Source organism: Chlamydotis macqueenii, chromosome 1 (genome assembly GCF_036417535.1).
Source record: "Chlamydotis macqueenii isolate bChlMac1 chromosome 1, bChlMac1.mat, whole genome shotgun sequence".
In the NCBI taxonomy this organism is placed as follows: Eukaryota; Metazoa; Chordata; class Aves; order Otidiformes; family Otididae; genus Chlamydotis; species Chlamydotis macqueenii.
In genome coordinates, this window is record NC_141556.1 from 182,643,392 (window position 1) to 182,664,616 (window position 21,225).

The 21,225-nt window shown below is 40.4% G+C and overlaps 1 protein-coding gene across 1 annotated transcript in view; it reads right to left on the reverse strand.

The window, feature by feature from the left end:
* VWA8 (von Willebrand factor A domain containing 8) overlaps positions 1-15,105 on the reverse strand; it is a 193,396-nt gene extending 178,291 nt beyond the window's left edge. The window contains exons 1-2 of the mRNA XM_086771807.1: positions 14,931-15,105; positions 3,203-3,280 (exon numbers count right to left, since the gene is read on the reverse strand). Coding sequence (XP_086627933.1) covers positions 3,203-3,280; positions 14,931-15,075 — 223 coding nt within the window. The 5' untranslated portion in view covers positions 15,076-15,105. The remainder of the gene's footprint in view (positions 1-3,202; positions 3,281-14,930) is intronic.
* Between the last annotated feature and the right edge of the window lie 6,120 nt (positions 15,106-21,225).

Sequence of the window (21,225 nt, forward strand, 5' to 3'; positions counted from 1 at the left end):
ATTCTATTCTACATAAATGATTAGCTAGAAAGCAATATCATACGCAGTACTAGTAAATGAACTGTAACTGCTTCAATTCCCTCCTCTTAGTTCTCACTCCACTGCAAATATTATAATGTCTGAGACCTTTTCAGGGATATTTCCCACTTAAGTGGATGACCAAATTATTTCTAGCCTTAGATTAAAAGAAATCAGGTAAGTACACTGGTCATTTAAACATAATATTAGTGATAATAATAAAATTTCCAAATATGTAACACTTCAGTTTATAGATTTATATAAATATGCAATTACATTGATCTATTTTACACTAAAACATCTTGTATCTACAGCAGTCGTTCACACAGTAAAACAAAAAGTACTCTTAAAACAAGAAAAAAATGTGTAAGTAACACAGATATTCTCTAAATGCCTCACAGAGAGGCGATAATTGACATGAAGCCAATATAATCTACTTTATTTTCACTAAAGGAACGTAACTTTGTTCTCCATAGTAACATAATCATTCCTTAAGCACTAATGGATAAAAAATTCCTAAATTTAAATATACAAAGAAATTGTACTGAAGTCCTTGAAATCAATTTTCTGCTATTAAATACATGAGTATTCTACCTTACCTAATTTTAACAAATTTAATATTTAGATTTACAAACAAAATTTTGTACCTTAAGTAATCCTACTGGAAGGACATGAACACTGATGAACAAGAGTATCCCAAGCACAACATAGGGTCCTTTCAGTAATGATTATTTAAGAAAAAAAGAGAGAGAGAAAAAGAAACAACTAACAATACACCTAATACGTGCTAATAAACATTACTTTCAGTTGTAGTATCAAATTTTAGCTAAGATCCCATCTTTCTGTACAGTTCCATATTGAAAAACCTTTTTTTGCTATCAGATAAATTTTTAATCACTTTTTCCTTCTTATAATCGTTAACTAGAAAAAATCTCTGAGTATTTGATTCTACCAAGTGTTTTCATAATTCTCTTACTTTCCCAGTCCAAAGAACTGGAAGATACGCTGTTATAGCAACTTAGAGCTAACATTTATCTCGCTGAAAAGTGTGGACTGACCAAAACATAACAGCGACTTGCATGATATGGAGGAGTAGAAGACAGGGAGGTACTATTAAAATTAACACATTTGGTACAGCACAGAAAACCAGAATGCAAAACAATCTACAATAAATGTAAATAAGTGAAACAGATCACATTAGTCAGTGACATAGACAACTGGTGTCCTTCCTTCATGATTAAAATGAGAAAATAGGCATACAAAATAAATTATGAAAAGCAAAAATCTATCATTTAAGCAGCTGTAAAAAGTAGTAATACAGAGCAGCATTTCTCAACTGTTAGGTCACGTTCCCAGGGAACTCGCGAGGTATGGGAAGTGTTACTCCAGTCTAAAACAGAGACCCTCTCCTCATGGGCTGCCCCGTAACAGCAAGGACTGACACATGGCATAGGACATCTTTTGTACCATGGATCATCTGGCAGGAAAGCATCACAGTGCAACACCTGCTGGAGGATGGGAATTAAGCAGCCCACAATCCAGATGCAGACCAGCGATCTGGCAGACTTCACACTAATCAAAGACCGAAAAGCCAACAAAAACTCCCTCTGTACATTCCTGCTACATCTCTCAAAGAACAAACACTTCAGAACAAATGTTGAATGTCGGAATGGAGTTAAGAAATAGTAATCTAAACATGTTGATAGTAACACAGGTCTGCTATCCCACAGATCCTACAAAATCAGGAACCACAGAATCACAGAATGGCTGATGTTGGAAGGGACCCCTGGATGCCATCTTGTTCAACCACCTGTTCGCAGCAGGGCCACCTAAAGTCTGTCTGATGAACCGAAGTACTGTTGCCTAGGAACACAACAATATAAACCTTCACCCAGCAGCTCCTGCCCTTTCTGATGCTGTACCAGCAGCACTCCCTGTACACCTGTAACATCCCTCTTGTCCTCAGTATCTCTCCCAAGAGTTATCTGCCATCCTGCCAGCTCTGCAGTGGCAAGTCTGCTGCTAATATTATCAATGCCATCCTTCTAAACGAATAAACAAAACCAAAAAACACCAGCACCCCAGGGGTTTTCATAGTGTCTGCTTCAAAGTGTCATGGAATTAATTTAGACATGTTGGAAAGCAAATTCACTTAAAGTGGGTGACTACACTCAGATTCCAGCTGTAGGACCTCACAAGCCCAGCGATGACAGTAACTGGGAGTTCTCAATGCTTGGCCATGTGTAAGAGTAGTATAAGACTTACACATCCCTTGGTGTGTGCTTGGTTTTGGTCTGAAAATTTATCTGGGTGGAAAAAATCAGTTGTTGGTGGCTTTTTTTTCAGATTTAAATTTCAGACATCCAGTAGCCTACATGTGAAAGTGCTGAACAAATGGCAACTGATCATTCTGGATCCTCAGGAAATAGTTGGCCTGTACTGTCCTAGAAAACACCACAATGAAAAAAAACTATTTACTTGATGATCCATGGTGCAAAAGGAAAAGCTCAAGAAGCATGCATTCTCAGCAAACAAGCAGGCAATACAGATGGCTGCGAATTCGTGGCATTTTTAATAAGGTATCAAAACATAATGTGAATTAATTTGAAGTATATGTATGCACATTGCTAATGTGCATAACTGGTGGTGACTTTTCTAAGTATTTGATAGCATTTTTAACACTGCAATTGAATCCCATTAACTTGATGGACAGCAAAGATCTGGATGTTTGCTGACAACAGTAAAACTAAATATCACAGTAGAAGAACATCATATATCTGCCATACAGAAGAAAATTCATAGGACACAATAATATTGCAACCAAATTATAATTTTAAACTGCCACAGTTTTATGACCAAACAATTTGAGATTACTGTATCATTTTTCAAAATAATTGCTGGATGAGATCCCTTTTGAACAAAATACTTAAATATAAACAAATGGTCATTTTACTGTCCCACTGACCAACGGAACAAGCTTCATTCAAAGTTAAGAGATTCCTATATAATGAGCTGAACCAGAGACACAGCTAAGGACTCAGCAAAGGCAACCTTCACTAAATTGCATGTTTTTTCAAAACAATATTTCTTAGACTATTCCAGTAAAGTCAGTGAGGTGACTTGAGTGAGCAAAAGTCTTTAGAACAAAGCCTTGAAACCCACTAAAATGAAAGCAGATTCTTACTGTAGTTCTGTGGAACAAGTTCTGGGTTCTTCGGTGTTTTGAGTTTAAAAGACACATCTCCAATAGTGACAGCATCACCTAGAAATGAGAAAAGAAGTCTTTCAGTTCCCAGATACTTTTAAAGTGTATAATGTCCTTATATTAAAGGCTTGTTGTGCTAAGGCTGACTGTGTGTTTACAAAGTAGCCTCTATTGTGTTTAAGAACTACTAGTTTACTAATTAGGCTCTGCTGCTTTTCAGGTCAGGTACCAGAACACCCTACTTTTAACTAATATTCCTCAACTTTTTTCTTTTGTGGCTGTTCTTATAAACATAACTTACTTTGTTGGGACCTATGGAATTCAAGCTTGCTATAAAACCATGTTCCAGCTACCACTGTTGATTTTTTGAAATTAAATTCTTAGCCTCTTTATATGCAGAAATAGCAGTGAGAAACACTCACAGTGGTGACGATTTTCCTGAGTTTTCAAGCAGCCTGAAACAGTATCTCTTGGAGCTACAAACTGCCATATTCACGTCAATAGGCCCTTCCTGCACTCTGGCTGGACGGCTGCAGAACCTGACATCTATCCAAGATTTGAGAGCTCTCAAGCATTTCTTGCTCTGGACCTCACCAAAACTAAACCAATCTGCCATCTTATTTACTGGTGTCTTACTAGGACCTGCCTGCCTTATCTGTCTTTCTGCACCGACGGGCTTGAATTAAATTGCGGGGCATGCCCCGTGTACTTCCTCATGGAAATCAGAAGTGAAATCTAATTTGCAGTCAGGAAATGGGCAAGCATCAAGGCAGCAGTGGTCACACAGAAAAATAGCACAATACCCAAAACCTGTGAAGCCAAGCAAATGAGCTGCAGACTGGTAAGAAACTCGAAGTTGTGTTTTTTTTCAAGAGACCATCTGGGCCATGTAAATGAGTTCACAAGTATTAAGAGCATGAAATGAAGATGACTCTAGTAAAATGATGTTTTTTCCATCACTGTTGCTGAAGATGATACCACCTTTGCTGCCCCACAGGCACTGTAGTATGTGCGTGAGGATGGAGAGGATTACTGGAGTGAGACTGTTGCACAGGGGTGCAGTTTTGCCACAGCACTCTGATTACACTACCTTTCCACGAATCGAGGCCAACTTTTGGAACTGTTTCGTGCTTGTGTTTTTCTCAGAAACGAGACTCAGAAAGTACATAGCCCACAACCAAGATCCAACTCTAAAAATCCTCTTGCAGAGCTTGACACTGTCCTACTCGAAGAGGACCCAGTCTACAGCTGCCTATCTCCAGCACGATGTAAGGAGTCAAAGAGTTCAGAAGACCAATGCTGGAACCAGAAAGGGAGATGCTGAAGAGGAAGCTTGTCCAAATTAACAGAGGGAACCAAAACTCCTCTTACACATACAGCAGCTCTCCTTTCAGTCAATAGTGACCCTAGTTTTGCACTCGAATGCAGATCTCTTCCAGTGTACCCAGATGTTACTGCAGATCTCACGGGGCTGAAAATCCCCAGGTTCTGACATGACTCACACAATCTGTGGGAAAGGTTACACATTTAGGACAAGATACATAGCAGTCAGAGGAGAATCACCTACAGCAACAAAGGATTATAGCTGATTTCATCCCAAATTTAAGATCTTAACAATGAATGATGCTGAGACTGGGATTCATAGCCTGACATACATGCCTGCATGTTCATCTTTATGTTGCTCCTGAAGTCTGAATAATCAGCTCCTCATTTTTTCCTGCTAATACCAGTAGAAGGCAATAAGCTGACAGTTGTTCCTGCATTTTACTTGATAATACAGTGCTTCAATGGCTTGACAGAAAGCGGGAGACTTAGCAATAGCAGTACTGCTAAATAAAAGGTAGTCAAGGGTTCATCCCTGGTCCTACAGACAAGCAGCAGTTCCCACCCTCCCTGCTAGAGCTAAGCATCCTCGTCTGGCAGATCTGTGTAGGAGCCAAGAAGTGGAACGGTCCCAAACAGAGCTGGGGCCCAGCTAATGACTAGGCAGCAGTTCAGGGCTTTTAGCTCATTTCCTGGCCCTTGTTGAATTTGCAGTTCAAATGCACCCAAGAATACTGTGTCCTCTTCAGCCTGAAGTATTCAAACTCACTCCAAAAGAAAGTCTCGCAACAGTTCAGGGTGCTGGTCCCCATTCTGGGAAGTATTATATATCTTTAAAAGTCTCTGGAATAGACATAACCACTGCAGGAAGTAAAATCTAGGCTTTGGCACCCCCAGGGTTTTGCCCACTTCTCTAAGTTTTAAAGCAAGAAAAACTACTTTACTGCCTAAGCATCACCTCCTGTTCCCCTTCTGCTGCTGCAGCTCCAACCACTCTTTCTCACTGGGGAACAGCTAAAGGACTGACCAAAATGCCTCCAAGCTGATGAAAACATCCTAGCAGTGTGCTGCTTCTTGCAAAAGTTGACACCCCTCTCATTATCTCAGCTAGAAAGCATTTTAACATTCTAAAAAGAGCAGGTTGCCTGATATATCCTTAGGATACTAGTGCCAGTTTATTTTCTCACCATTTCCCAGCCAACATGCAACAAGACAAGAGTATATGACTAAGTACCTCCTAGCTTAAATCACCTCACTCAAGTTGTAAATACTCCTTCATGCATACACAGCCTTCCAAAACACAGTAGGGACAAGATGCCGAACCAAGGTGTCAGACTTTTTCAAGACATTGGAATGATGGTATCATCTACAGAAGAGAATTTTAATTACTTATTTTATTAGCACAGTACTGAAGAGCCTTAGTAGATTGCTTGTACTCCCTGGAAAGAAAGAAAAAAAAAAAAAAAACCAAAAAACTAAAAAAAAAAAAACCCAAACCAAAACACACCAACCAAACCAAAAAAACCTACAAACCAAAAAAAAAGACCCACAACTGAGTTTGGTCTTGGTGAAAAATGAAAAATGCATCTCTTCTAGTGATATTTATGTCAATCCATAACATGCTAACCCTTGATCAATACATCTAGTCATGTCCAAAAAAAATTCCACAAATATTCCAGTCATCAACAGACCCTACAAATTTTCATGAAAACTAGGCTGGGAGGGAACAAGATGTGGCGAGAGCTGAATACACAGAATCCTTAGCATTCAGTCAGGGCATTCAGCTTTTAACAGGTTTCTTGCTGCCCGGAGACAAATGTTGCTTCCAACTTGCATCTGTCCACAAAGCAAAAATATTAACAGTGTTTAATAAAACTTTAAGCAACAATAAATCAAGGCAGCAGAGTCTATTTTCCTAGTTAAATGAGCACAGGGAGGATTAGCCCAGTAATCTTATCACACACTTCCACCTGGGCTGTATTTGCTTGTCTAATTTGTTTATTCCATACTTAAGTTTGGTTACTCTGTTTCCACGGCATTTTCAAACTCTTTGAACTGACATGTCATTCCAGACAGGCTTTTTCCAATGTTTCACCAGCTGGCAAGGAACTTGACAACAGCCTTTTACCTGCTTGGTGAAAGAGTGGTGTTAAGTCAGCAAGATTCATAATTTGAGAACATGTATCCCAAATGATTGGTCTTCCATGCAAATTATGGAATAGCCCATAGATACGCCAAGCCAGCTCACAAACTGTTACCCCAGTACTGTGGACAAAAGCTATACATTAGGGGTTTTGAAATTGATACTTTGTAGCCCAGATCAGGCTTCCTTAGGCAAGCAGTGAAGACGTCCCTGGTTTCTTACCTGCTACACAGAAAACTAATCTTACCTCTCACAGTCTTTGGGAAAGCAGTGGGATACAAGTCGTGCCCAATGTACACAAAGAGCTATGGCTGCTGAAACAAAGCAATGGCCAAATAAGCCAGAATTCAAAGGATAAGGGGGACATCCCATTTGGGGGTGGTCAACATACAGACAAAGCAGGTCGTTCAAGAGCCCATGCAATACGGGCTAGAAATCGGGAGCACGTAAAGATCATGACCCAGTAACAGGACCCTGAAGAGACTCTGAAACAAGGAGATAGGAAAACAGCCTGAATACACGCAACAAGCTTTTTCTACTGCATCTGGAATAGACAGGTGTGAACTGAAGCTCTGGCAAAACGGCAATTCACACATGCATGCATGCATAGCTAGCCAGTAACTGCGAACACACTGAATCCGGTGCACTCCCTCCTTTAGAGCCACATTTTAGGCAGATCACAATATTACATTACATACAATACCTACCTCGGTTTTTTACCGCTACTGACAAGGGTTCTTCAGGTGAGCAGGCCTGTTTCTTCCACTCAGTCTACTGAGGGCTACTAAATAGAAAGGCACCACCTTCAGCTCCAAGCCCCTGAGCTGCAGAGGAGGCAGCCAGAGGCTTGGAGAGCACTTTGGCAGAGCACTCCTGCATGAACGCCCCGTGCTTTTGTTCTCCCTCGGCATCTCCTACTCATCGTTCTCCTATATGGAACAGCTGGACTTGATAGACTTTTGTTCTGATTCTCTTTTACGGGTCAGAACTTCTGACCCTCAGTCAGAAGGCTTATTGGAGATGCAACTTTACTGAACACTTGGCACCTTTGACCAGTGTTCTATTTAAAAGCTAGTATAACATCAACTATCCCCCTTCCCCTCTCCTCACCTCGCCCAAGAAAATATTCTCTAATCTTTTAATTCTCTAAACTATTTATTCCTATATGTTGAGAAGAAAATGCCACTGCTGTTTAAACTATTTACAGCAACACTGGTCACATCTGAAGATAAAAAGATTGCATCTCAGCTACAATTTAAGAACTTAAGAAGCAGAAAAAGAGCTTTATTTCCGCTAATCATCATTTTTTTTTCTGGTGAAATAACACATTAAGAAAAAAGAAGGAAGTGAATAAACTTGAAATGGCTGTTTTTAAATAAAGAAATCCTACAGCGAAAGAAAATACCCTGCACAGATCTATATGCGTGTTTATTTTTTTGAGTGCACAACACAAACAGTTCCAATATTGTGTAAATCATTGTATTAGCAGGGTTTTTATAGATGCTACATTGAAGCTTCAGAAACACTGAGTTTTTAGGTGGCTGGAATTACTGCCTTTTGGTCTCTTTAGTCCTGAATTTATGTGAGATTAACACACTCCAACAGTAATCATAGTATTCACATTCACTTGTACACAAACCATCCATCTGGTCTCAAAAGCCAGTAACAGCAAGAGCATATTAAAACTGTGAAGGTGCTAAGCTCTGCTAACATTAATTTCTGTTTGATTAGATCATGCCTGTTAGAGGAAAGTTCAAAATCTATATTACATTCAAATGTATATTTCCAAGTTGCAATGTCAGTATAACGTGAAGGAAAGGAGAGAGAAGAAGAAGAAAAAAAAAAAAAAAAAAGCTTTAACTTATATTTATCCAGCACATTTCCATAAGGGCATAGAAAAGAATAGCAGTCCTCATCCTTGAAGAGCCAACTTATTTTAAAGAAACAGAAATGACACTTTCCAGCATTTGTTTTTTTCTTTTTTCTCAACTTTTCTGAATACATTATTCGGAAAGAAAAGTAGCCCTGCCTACTCAACTTACTTATTTCTCTCATTTCATACAAGCTCTCACTGGCCATCTTCATGGCTGAAAACATTACACACAGTCACTGGGTAATACTGCAATCTATTCTGCATCTTATATTGGTACTGGCAGCCTCCCAAACACCAGCATGAGGGACAGAAACACATTCCCCACACTCAACTAAGTTTGCTCTTTGACCACCACTGCCTTCACGCACAGATGAACTGGAGCTCAGCTGCTGATGATATGCTGCAGACTGACAACACTGAAATAGTTGCATGTTTTCACAACAAAACTCATGTTCAACCCAAGGAAAAAAAAAAAAAAAAAAAAGTATCTTCACTTAATTTGTCCTTTTTTTTCCTGAGCAAAAGACTTCCCCTCTAAGAAACCTAAGTAATGACCTCAAACATAAGATTTGAGTAACACCCAATTTCTACTCAACATTACTGTTAGGCCTAGTTTTTTATTTTTCAGTTCTGAAGCTAACATTTGATTTTTCAATTATGTACTTTAGGCTAATGATTCTCTTTACTGATTAAAGCCCAAAGTGTCACTGAAACAAAATCTTGATATTTAGTCTAAGAAGTGACTCTTTTCCTCCATTTTTCTGCATTATTTGAGGATCAACAACATGAATGTGGAATCTTCTCTGACATCCAGTCATGTAGGAAGCTTACAATCATTTCTTAGCAGACAGCTATTTTTTGTTTGGGCCAACAGCATACCCTAAAGGTGCAGAGTCTGACCATGCTCAACTACAAAAGTGTTACAGTGTGAAAAGGTAGTTTTAAATATGTTAAATACCATGATGATCTCAATATAGGTGTTTCAGAATATTTCTTAGTAATATATTTACCACATCAAAGAAGTGCTAAGCTGTCCATTTCATCAATTATCGAAACACTTCAGAAATACTGGTTGGAGAGAACGCTGGAGGTCATTATCTCCCACTTCCTGCTCAACATCAGCTTACCACCAAGATGAGATCTGACGAGATCTGGCTCTGGCTGACTAAGTCTCAAAACTCTTCAAGGATGGATATTGCACAGCTTTTCCAGCCAACCTCTTCACTTCCTGCACTATTACTGTAGAAAAGCTTGTCCTACTGTCCAGTCTGAGTCTCCAGAGACCCAATTTATGATGACTTCTTCTTGATACATTATCCATCACTATTAAGTAGAATTAGACTTTATGATCTTCATAATTATAATTGTAAACTGCAAATAGATTTCTCCTCTCTTAAGCCTCTCCTTGCAAGCCTAACAAGCCCAGATCCCTCAGCTTCTCCTTACTATCGGGTGCTCCAGGCCCCTAACAATTTTTATACCCCTAAAGTGGACTCCATCAGCCCCTCAGTACCACTCTAGACTAGGGAACTTAAAACTGGACACAGCATTCCAGGCGGAGCCTCACCAGTGCTTTCTAGAGATTAATTCTCCCTTTACCATTGTCCACACTCCTCCTAATATTGTCCAGTCTGTGGTTCACCTTATTTGCTATGAGGTGTTGGCTCATATTCAACCAAATATCCACCGCAACTCCACAACCTTTTCAGCAAAGCTGCTACTTAGCCAGTCCCTCCCCAGCCTGTAGTGACACACAGCAACACAGTGGAAGAACTTCATACTTCTCCTTCTTAAAATGTTTGAGGTTTCTGTTGGCCCAGTCCTCAAGTTTACTGAGGTCCTTCTGGACTAAAGATCTGCTGTTTGTCAGACAGTAGGGATTTGTCCCTATATACCAAATAGCACTTTTACACTCCTCTTCTGTTGTCTGTCCTTAATCCTACTTTTATACGCTCCCTTTTTGTGTTTTAGTTCATTGAAAAGTTCCCTGCTTGGCCAACCAGGCCTCCTACTGAAATATGAAATCTTGTATGGTGGAATGGTTCATTCCTGAGTTGTCATTAATTTTTCTTTAAAAATCTTCAAGCTCTCCTGGGCACCTTTCTTCTTCATGGTTGTTATCCAAGGGATTCTACCTACCAATCTCCTGAATAAGTGAAAGCCTGCAGTCCTTAAGTCCAGGATCCTAACTCTGCTGCTCACCTCCCCAGCTTTCCTCCAGATTCACAACTCAATCCAGTTACAGTCACTGTGATCCAGGCTGCCATCTATGATCAAACCAGCCACAGCTGGTTGGTGCAGATGAAGTTACCCCTGATCAGGCTCTCTGGCCTCTGCATTATAAAATTTTTACCAACACAGTCTAAAAACTACCAAGAGCGCATGCACAATGCCAGATTGCCCTCCTAGCAGATGTCTGGATGGTTGAAATCCCCCATGAGCATGAGGACCCATGAATGGGAGGTTTCAGCTAGCTGTTTGTGGAAAGCGATATCCACTACCTCCTCTTAATCATATGGTAACAGATGCTCACCACATCCCCAGTGCTCCCTATCAAATCTTCCATGGCCAATGCTACTTATGTGAAAATTAGCTTACTTAAAACTATCTGAAGATTCCTAAAGTACAGTATGCTCAGTGCAGAAAAGTCAAAATATCAATTCATTCTAAATTGAGCTTAAGTATCAGATGCACTAGTATAATTTCAACAATGTATTTAAACTAAAAAGAAACTACAACTGAAAATCAACAGATGGGTTCTTTTTGGTTTTTTTTTTTTTTTTAAAGTTCCCATTTACTGAAAAGATATCAAAATAGACAAAACAGCTTTAAAATTCACCAGGGCATCTCCTACACAGCTACCCTGAGCCCCTGAGTTTGCCAAGCAGGTTCAACTTCAGCCTTATGGATTAAAACGGGCAGGACTTGCAGAACATATCAACTCATATCAGGACTGTAACAGTTGCTAAAAGGGAAAATTTGAAGTTGGAATGACTGCCAAATATTAAAACTCAGAAGCTATTTACTGACATCTACTCATGGGAACAATGGTGAAAGCCTACCAAGGAGCGTACAGAAACTTATCTGCCTGACAGCTCATGCCTTTCCTACAGCTGTATCAGCGTGTCTAATAAAAGACATGACTTTTTTTTGTCACCAACCTTTTCTCTCTTAAATTTTAGAATAATCTGAAATAACTCAGGCATAACTCCACACACTGTCATCGACAGCTGGCTTTGAAAATTCCTATCTCCATTTGCTGCCTTCTTAGTTGTGCTGATGCAACAACTGTTCATAAGGCCTCGCTGTAAATCAAATCACTGGAATCATTTCAGTCACCACAATGCAGCTCCGTAAGTACAACTACAGAAGCAATGAACAGTAACAGGAATGTTAAGATGAAAGAAGGAAGTCTCTTAAATAGGTTTTGCCACTAAAAAAAAAAATATTCTCAAAACCACGCTCTCAGTTGTCAACATGTGAACTTCAAGACAATAATGACACAGGTAAAGCTGGAAAAGGGAATGTGCTGGAAAGCATTTACATTCATCAAAACACAGTTCTTTAGTCTTTAGACAGTGGCAGACCCGAAAAAAAAACCCACCCAAAAACTGTGCTAAACACATGGTTTCATTCACAGTCTTCTTTCAGATTACAAATTCTTACCACCATCACTCACATCCTGTACACTGATGATTAACATTACAGGATTCCCAAGTCTGATACAGTTTCCACAACTGACCATGTTTTACTCAGCAGATACTCTCGTACGTATTACTGAGATCTCTTAGGCTTTGAACACGGGTTTGATTAGAAATTGGACCTGACCAGGTTTTGGAAAGCATAGGAAGTGAAACTGGACAGGCAGAGTTGCAGAAAATAGCGAACGAAACTAGTATATATTGTGGTCTACACAAGTGACAAAGTGTAAGTTGTTTTATGCATATTTAGCAGCAAAACACACAAGAGACCTTTATTTGCTTGTACTATCTGACAGGCAATTATTTTTGGTTTTTCAGCTTTTCAGCTTTCACCAAATTCAGCATTTGTCCCCACCAGCCCCTTAAAGCATCTCTGATACTGTGAAATCAGTCAGATTTTTTTTCAAAAGTTCCACATTACATACAGATAGATGCAAATAATTAAGCATCAGTGAACTAAGTTACATAGAAGTTCACTTTTTTTCAGCTCATATCATGTTTAAAACAATAAATCATCACAAATAACTCTGCAGTCTACAAAAACCTGATTTTTCTTTCGTCTTTTGGAAGGAAACATGAAACTTGCAGTAAAAAAAAAATGAATCTGATATTCCCTCTTCCATTTGTTACTATAAATGAAGTTTCTCTCTTTATATAAGTTGTGCAAATCCAAATCCTTCCTACCTACTCCCATAACACTTTAGTCACTGCGTGCCTCTGTGTTTCACTTTGAGATTTATCTTAAGCTTTACCACTAGACAGCTCTAGCAGGTCCTCCACAGCCCCCAGTGCACCAGCAAGCCATAGTCGCATCACAAAGACACAGCTAAAAGCTGAGCACGACTCCTTCACATATAACAGGACAAAAACTGACAACAGCTTCTCCCTTACACTTAAAAGGTACCATCACAGAGAGTAAATCTGATCTGGCAGGGATGTCAGAGCCAAATTACTGGGTGAACAACAATTTGCTGTGTACTTGACCGTTAACAGCTTCTAGCCCTTCCAGAAATATTTTCTTTATCAGCAGGGAAGAGACATCCTCAGGACTGCTTACAGCAAGACTTGTAATTACAGCAGCTGCACAGAAATAGCAGAAACACACACTGCAGACAAAATTTCAGACCATCTCTTTGTAACTGCACTAACCTCAAAGGAGTGATACAGCCTGCAAGAGGATGTGCAATCATTTTAAAAATAAAATTAATTTTAAAAACCCGAATAATAAATAATATTCCTAATATTATTCCTAAGGTCCCATATCCACAGGAGCACAGGAAGCACTTAATGAATGAGATGGCTCAGGTACTGGGAGGGCAAATATCACTAATATTATCTCTTAGTCTGCTTTTAATAAACTACAAGATTGTCTAGAGCTTTAAGATTTAAATCTTTCTACCAAAACTATTACCATCTTTGACTGTAACTGGGAATACTTCTATTCGTGTATTCACGAATATCACTAAGTTACACTCAGTTACATTCCATAACACATGGAAATTATGAAGTATTTTTAGTAATACTGCATTTGCTACTGTTTCATTTCACTGATTTCTTCTTGTTCTTGCGGTTACTCCTTCCAACAAAGGGCTGAGAAGCCCTGAACTACCTTCTTCAGGTGCCATTAACTTGTTCCCTTTTATTCCTACTTGGTTTAAGTTAAAGAACCCTATTTTTCAGTACTTTTCAAAAATAAAATATTTCCTATTAAAAAATTCTTGAAGAAATTTTATGGTTATCAATTCCTCAAAGGCTTCCTTCTTGAGAAACCTTTGGGAAACCAAGCATATATTTAAATAAATGAATCGTTCAACTAATAAACAGATTTTTAAAAATAAAGATGGAGACAAATGGTATGAAAGTGGTGTAATCAAGAGCTTTAGCAAGTACCCCACTGTCAGAATAACTTGCTGTCATTCTATCTCCCTAATTTACAGCTGCTCATCACTCACTCTGTATTTAGTAGCTTTGTTGCTTTTGGCACTCACCCAGAAAAGTGCCAGTTACCACAGCCATATGTCACCCTTTCCAAATGCCACTTCTGCTCTGCGCTGGCCCGTCATCTGTCTCAAAGGTCACCAGAGGATACTCCGGGACAGTTCAGGCCATCCTTCCTAGCCTACACAAGCTCAAGGTGAACCCCCTATCTCAGCATTACCACACTCCGCTGCAGGCATGCTCCAACAGGCACCACACTTGGCAGCCCCTGACACGGATACAGCTTGGGCTTGGTGGAAGGACAAGGCCACGCAACACAGAAAGAGAAAGCATCCCAAGATGGTAACAAGCCACCTGATGGAGAACAGCAGTTCTCACAGGCACAGGCTTGCTTCGCTGCGGGTGAAACGCTCTGAAAGAGAAACTGTGGAAAGCCACGCTACCGGCCCTGCAAGCCTGTGACTGAACTCTGCCCTTTCCTCTCACACAAGACTCAGGAGGACATGAAGAAACAGGGCCGGTAGCACAAACCGCACAAAACAGCAGCCCATCAGGTGGTAACCTGCCTCCAGGCCTCCCCCGGGCCGCCTGGCTGAGGGGGGAGCGGGGCTGCCCGCATTCTCAGCCCCGGTGTCAGGGCCTGGGGGTTGGCCGGGGCGAGGGGAGCCAGGGGGAGGCTGCAGGAAGGCCTCGGGCCGGGCCCCCCCCGAGGGGCCGGGGGGTCTTTACCTGAGCCGTGCAGCGCCCTGACCTCCAACCGGCCGGACCGCGCCGCGGCCGCGCCGCCGCCCAGCACCTGCCGCAGGAGCAGCCGGACCCTGCGGGCAGCGGGGGCCCCGGCCCCGCCGCCCAGGCACAGCACCCGCGACTGCATCGGCCGCGGGGAGCCCGCCGCAGCCGCCGGGCCGGGCCGAGCCGAGCCAGGGAGGGGAAGGGAAACGCCGCGGCACAGAGTCCCACCGGAAACAAGCGCCGGGCCGACCGGCGGCCGGGGCGGGTACGGGCCGGGGTGGGTCGCGGGGGCGGTGGCCGCGGGCTGAGCCTGGGCTCCTTGGGGAAGGGGGGGCGGGAGAGTGGGATCCTTTTGCCCCGAGCTGTGCACGGGGGGCGGGGGGGGAACTGGCTGGAGCGGGAGGCAATGGGAAGGGGAGCCCCGGGCCCCTTCAGCGCGGGCCGCGGCGAGGGGCCGATAGCCCCGGTGTGTTCAGTCGGGAGGGTTGGGGCGTCAGCTCCGAGGACAACCTGATTTTTAATTATTTTTTTTCTTCTTTGTACGAAAGAGGCTGAACTCCATAGCTGGAAACGTTTAAAACACCCTGGAAAGCAAGGTGTGGGCAGCGGTGGCTGAGGTAAATTCATGCGCCAAAGCTATCTCCTGCCTCTTGATTTCTTAAATCTTGCTGGATTCCTGGGCTCTTCTGTCCCAGTGCCACTCCTCACCTGTGTTCTCAGGATTAAGTTCTGTTATCCCTTAAGAAGAATTGGAACCAAGTTACTCAGGAGTGACGTTTTGCAGATGCATGGCTTAGATGTGAGATTTTCGTGAAAGGTGGTGTTACTGAAATAGATTTCAAAACTGGCTTGTTTCAACTTAAGTTACTGCTCTTGGATCTATATGAAAGCTTGGGAATCATTTGTGATTGAAGCTGAAGCTGAAGCTTTGATGATAACAAACTAAGCCTAGTTTCAAGGAGAATCCAGTTGAGACTTGGATCTCAGCACCAGTAAAAATATGGTGAGGGAGCTTTGCGGAAGGTAGAAGCCTGAGTCAAGTCACTGTCTTTATCACCTGTACTTCAGGTTTTAGGTATCTCAGTGTCCATGGGGCTGGGAGATTTTTTTCTCCAGGAAACCTCCCATTTCCTGCATGTTTTCAACACTGAACAATTATCCCAGAGAACAACCTCTAAAGAGTGAGCTAAGTATCTGTTTAGACATTGGACAAGTCAGATTTCTAAGCCCTCAAAAGATATTCTGAGTTATGAATGCTGATCTAGTCCTAGAAGCATTTTTGCAGCTCAGTATTAGGTGCTTTAAACATTTCAGAGAGATGAGATTTCATGATCTTCAGTGTTTCCCGTTGGCTAGCGTGTTGGTTGGGTATAAATTCTATTCTTAGTACCTAATATAGGTCTATGAATCTGCTTTCTGGGTCTAAGGCTGGGTAAACTAAATTGAAATATCCTTTTATGGATATTGCCCTAATTTCTTGTAAGCTGAAGGTCATAAATGCTGGAGGCTAAAGATAGGCTAGGTAACAAGAAGGTCTGGCAGAACACAGTAGAAGGCCAATGAGGCAAAATAACAATGGAATAGTTTATGAATATATCTTACCAATCTGGGATATTAAGTTAGAAGATTACATTGAGCCTCTTGTCATAGCTGTAGAAAAAATAATAAATTGTAATCAATTTCAACATATATACAAGCAATTAAATACATAACCTGAATACTGAACAGATTTTATGTTATGTTGGAAATAATAAGACATTTCAAAATTTCATACAGATTCACAGTAATTTCACACCATGAATGTACAAAGCCTCTATGTGCGTATATATATGTACCTGTCAAGCTAAATTCTTTAAATTTCAGCCCTTTCTGAGTCATGTATCTATAAAATGCTTTGCTTTTTAAAGCATTGTCTTAAAATTCTGAATTAGTCAACTTTTACAAAAACTTTAAATTCAGCCGTGAGTTCAGCCTCCAACTTTCCATTTGCAGTGAAAGAAAACTATATTTACTGATTTTCAAACCATTGCTGGGAAAGTTATAATGGAAACATTGTTAACTCTCTGCATAATTATGGGGAGGAAATTTTGTTGAATATATACATGTATACACACATACACAAACAATTAGATGCACAACTTGAATCTTGGATTGGTTTTATACTATACTGTTAGTCATGACACCACTCAAAATTTAGAATAATTTAATAATGTGAATGTATAGAACCTACTTTTTATTGTATATACATATGTATACCCACCTGTGAATTTTATCTGGCTATACAATATGACATTATTGCTTGAATATGGCATCTGCTTCACTTGCTAATCTTAACTGATGCATACATGCTTTACATATCTGATACTTGCTCACTCTTCTCTGTGGAAAGCACGATTCCGTCAGTGGTTCAGCACTGTCATGAAGTGGAAGGATTTAGCAGGCTGCATCTGGTGTGTTTGTGAAGGCTTTCACAGATGATTTACAGCGCTTGTAACAAACAGCTATTTCATATTTTCATTCCTTGGCTTAACTGCATTTTTATTTGGAACGTGAAGCTTCTTAACAAAAATACTTTTCCTTTGATTAAACAGAAAAGAACTTATTCCAAAGAGTGAGAACTCAAAAAGCATCTCTGTGAGTTGACAGTTTCCAGACTGTTCTCTCTAGTAGCTGTCAACTGCTTTGCTGTGTAGCTCTAGCAGCAAGACTAAATTAGACACAGGTGCAGACTATAAAGAACAATGCATCATCTCTGCCTAGTTGTAGTCAGGTCTCCTACACAAGAACAGAGAAGACAGCTGAGATGAAATCCTGGCTTCATCTGAAGTTCGTAGGAAATCTCCCATTGAATGCAGCGAGGCCCGAATTTTACCCAAATGTTCTGGCTGAACTACAGAAATAGAAGTCAGTCAGTCTTCATTTACTGTTAAAACTTTGTCTAGAGGGTAGGTCCAACATTAAACTCCTTTGAAAGTATGTCCAGAAAATGTGAAGAGGCAAAAAAGGAAGTCTATTAGAATTCATACAATTCCCTAGTGCTGTGGAGTCCATCTGGTGATACTAACAGAGAAAATCAAGCCATACAGGCAGGCATTGCTTACCAATAATTTTAATTCCTGAGATCAAGAGATTACTTTTTCCTTTTTTTTCCTGTTAGGCAAAATTAGTTTCCTTGGGTTAAAATTTGTAGTTGTTTTCCCAGACTACCTGTGACCACTGATGGCTTGCTTTAGGTAGTAGATGTAGAGAGAGTCTAGCTTGTTTTCTTCTGCTGTGTATCAGTTTTGAACAAATGTACGTACTGATTTCCATGGAGCCATTCTAATTCACTATAATTACTCTTTGTAAGACCAGAAGGTGCTTCTCTTGTATGAAATTGATTGATAACACTATAAATCAAATAAAAATGGAAATGCACAGCTGTTCCTTTGTTGACTTGAACCCTAAATTTGTTCCCTATTTTAATCCAAAATTAAAAAAGATTTTAAGAATGGATCCACCAGTAAGATACCAAGGTTCCAATGTAAACTGTCTTATCTCCTGGTGCTTGCTGAACTGGCTTTCATTCATAATTTCTTTCTTTGCATCTAATGATTATTAGAATATCCACCTCTTTCTTCTGCACTATTATAAAATATGCAAGAGTCAAAGCTAGATTGTTTTTTTTACTACAAATGGTGTTTATGATAGATTTTCCACCCCAGAAGAATGTATAATTACCACCTTTTTAGTTAAGTGTTGAAAGGTTTTTGTTCTCGGTTTGTCTGACAACTTCTTTCAAGAAATTAACATCCACTCCATTAGCTTTCTTAGTGTCTGTTCAGACCCCTCTATGTTATTCTATGCTGTTTGCACTGTTACACTGAACTAAAACAGCAAGTAGGGATAAAATCATTGATTTTTGTAAGAAAAAAATGACATTGAGGTAAGGAGTTTGTTGTCATCTGATTGCTCACTAGAAGTTTGACCAAACAGCCTCTAGCCAATTGGAAGTACATTTCTTGAAGATCATTACTGCAGCCATAAAACCTATACAATTATTTTTTAAAAGGAGCATATAAGGTAAGAAAAGCAGGTACTCTTCTGAGTGGTACTACATGTTTTATATTCGTATATATGTTACAGTATAAATGCTCAGAGCATCTACAGGCCATTAAGTGATGGCATCTGTAATTCCTTATGCCAAACTCCATCTGTTTTCAGTAGTCTGTAACTCCACCATTCTTTAATAATTTGGGCAGAAATTTCTCATGCTGAATTTCTGCCTCAGGCTGAAGACTTCTTTTGAAAACTTGAACAAAAATAGCTTAGCCACTTTTCAGGAAAGGGGAAAAAAAGTGTTTTACTCAGGAGCAGCTATAACCCTTACATGACTAGGAAGGCTACACGACTGAGCAGCTGCATCACACGAGGGAAATGCTTACTATCTTCCTTGGTGCTATTGGAGAGCTGAGAGGAGACTAAAGAAGATTAAAACCTCCGTCCTGCCTGACAAATCTGCATCTGGTTTTACTCACATGAAAACAGTTCTTAAACTAGGAGCTTCACCATTCCCAAGCTTTAGAACCAGGGCTAGAATTCTGCTAAGAGAATCATTCTGGTTTCAGAAAGATGCATTTTGCTGACCTCAATTTTTTGCTGAATCACAAGCTTCTGAAAACTGGGGAAATGTATTATAGTTTAACAGTTAACTCATCATATTCTGTTTGTATGAATTATGACCTGGGAGAAGACTGTATCGGTTGAGCCAGACTTCCACCTCTTATTTCTCCTTCGTGGCCAGGGAGCACTACAGACAAAGACACTCCCTGATGTGCTTTCAGTGCTCCTCCTTTCCCCAGGCTGGGGAAGCAGAGGGACAAGGAGCCAAGCCTGAAGGGACAGTTAGAAAATGATGAATTAAGCACAAGGAACCCAAAGGGGAAGTGGGAGGGAGGATGAAGCCACTAGATGGATGTAGGCTAAGAGTAAAAAGCTGCATGAACTGAAGTCCCGAACGATAATGTTGACAGGGGCTGAAAGCACAATGACTACTATGTTTTGCAAGTCTAGGACACCGCTGGAGCCCTCCATATTCTACTGCTGACAGAAATCGTTGCAAAAACCACTGAAAACACACTGACCTGGTTCACTCATGATGTTAGGCTGAGTGGGAGGGGGATCTCTGATGTCCTGCTGACGCATTGTTTGGACTCTGGGGCAGCAGGGGCATTTCTGTTTGATTTCTCTAATTGTTATTTCTTTTAACTCTAGGAAACTACAAAATGCTCCAGTAAACTCATATAGCAGTTTAGTGATTTCAGAACTGCATGAAGTCAAATGTTCAGGAATTAAATGCAAAAATGGGATTGAAATTAATCGTATTGAATTAAACTGTTGATATGAAAATTTTCATACAAAATTAGTGAGATGATCAGAAATTGTGATTTAATTGTCTTCACAGATATTCATAGCCTGATAAAGCCCAGTGTGCATTAACAAGGTGTATGTAGGAGCTAATGGAGTTAGGGAATAGGTAGCATAGCGTTGACACTAGAAAAAACAATGACCCCTCCAAGAAGAAACAGAAAATCCACGTATCAAGATCCTGTCCCTCTTGCTGAAGAGGACAGCACCTGGGCAGTGACTACTTCAATATGAGGAACTCGGGACAGTGTGTTTTAATCTCCAGTGTAGGGTATCAGCTCATTTTTTGCTTATTTATTTGGTTTAGCTGTACTTGCATCAAACACATGCTCATTGGCAAAGATTTCTGGCGTCCTTCCCTGTATCCTTCATAGTTGACTTGGTCTTCTAAAACAACTCTTGTATGCTCTTCACCCACCCCGACACTGATGTAAAATTTCTGCTAAATAAACTTCACTGGTTCATATTTAGTGTTTTACTTTATAACTGGGGTGGGCTACAACTGTACACAAAGCTGGTTAGTAGAGTGGATGGGTAGTATCTGGGTAAAACATGGTAGTTCCATCCCAGTCCCATGTTCCCATGCCATAGCTTTTCCAGACCCAGTCTACAGCTCAAAGGCAGCCATAAAATGTTAGTAGAGCTGCTACACTAAGAGTATCTGGAGTATCTGGACAAAGATTAGCTGAAATCTTAGATTATCTGTTTTCATGTTGAAATGGCAGGTTTCCTTTTTTCTTAAATTGTTAACACCTTGGCTTTTCCTAACATTTATGTCTTGATGGATTGCATTTTAGTATCTACAGGATATTGTGCAGAATAATCTCTGAAGCGTCACTGACAGCATGTGCTGGTGACACAACATCAATAAAATGCCAAAGTTCCT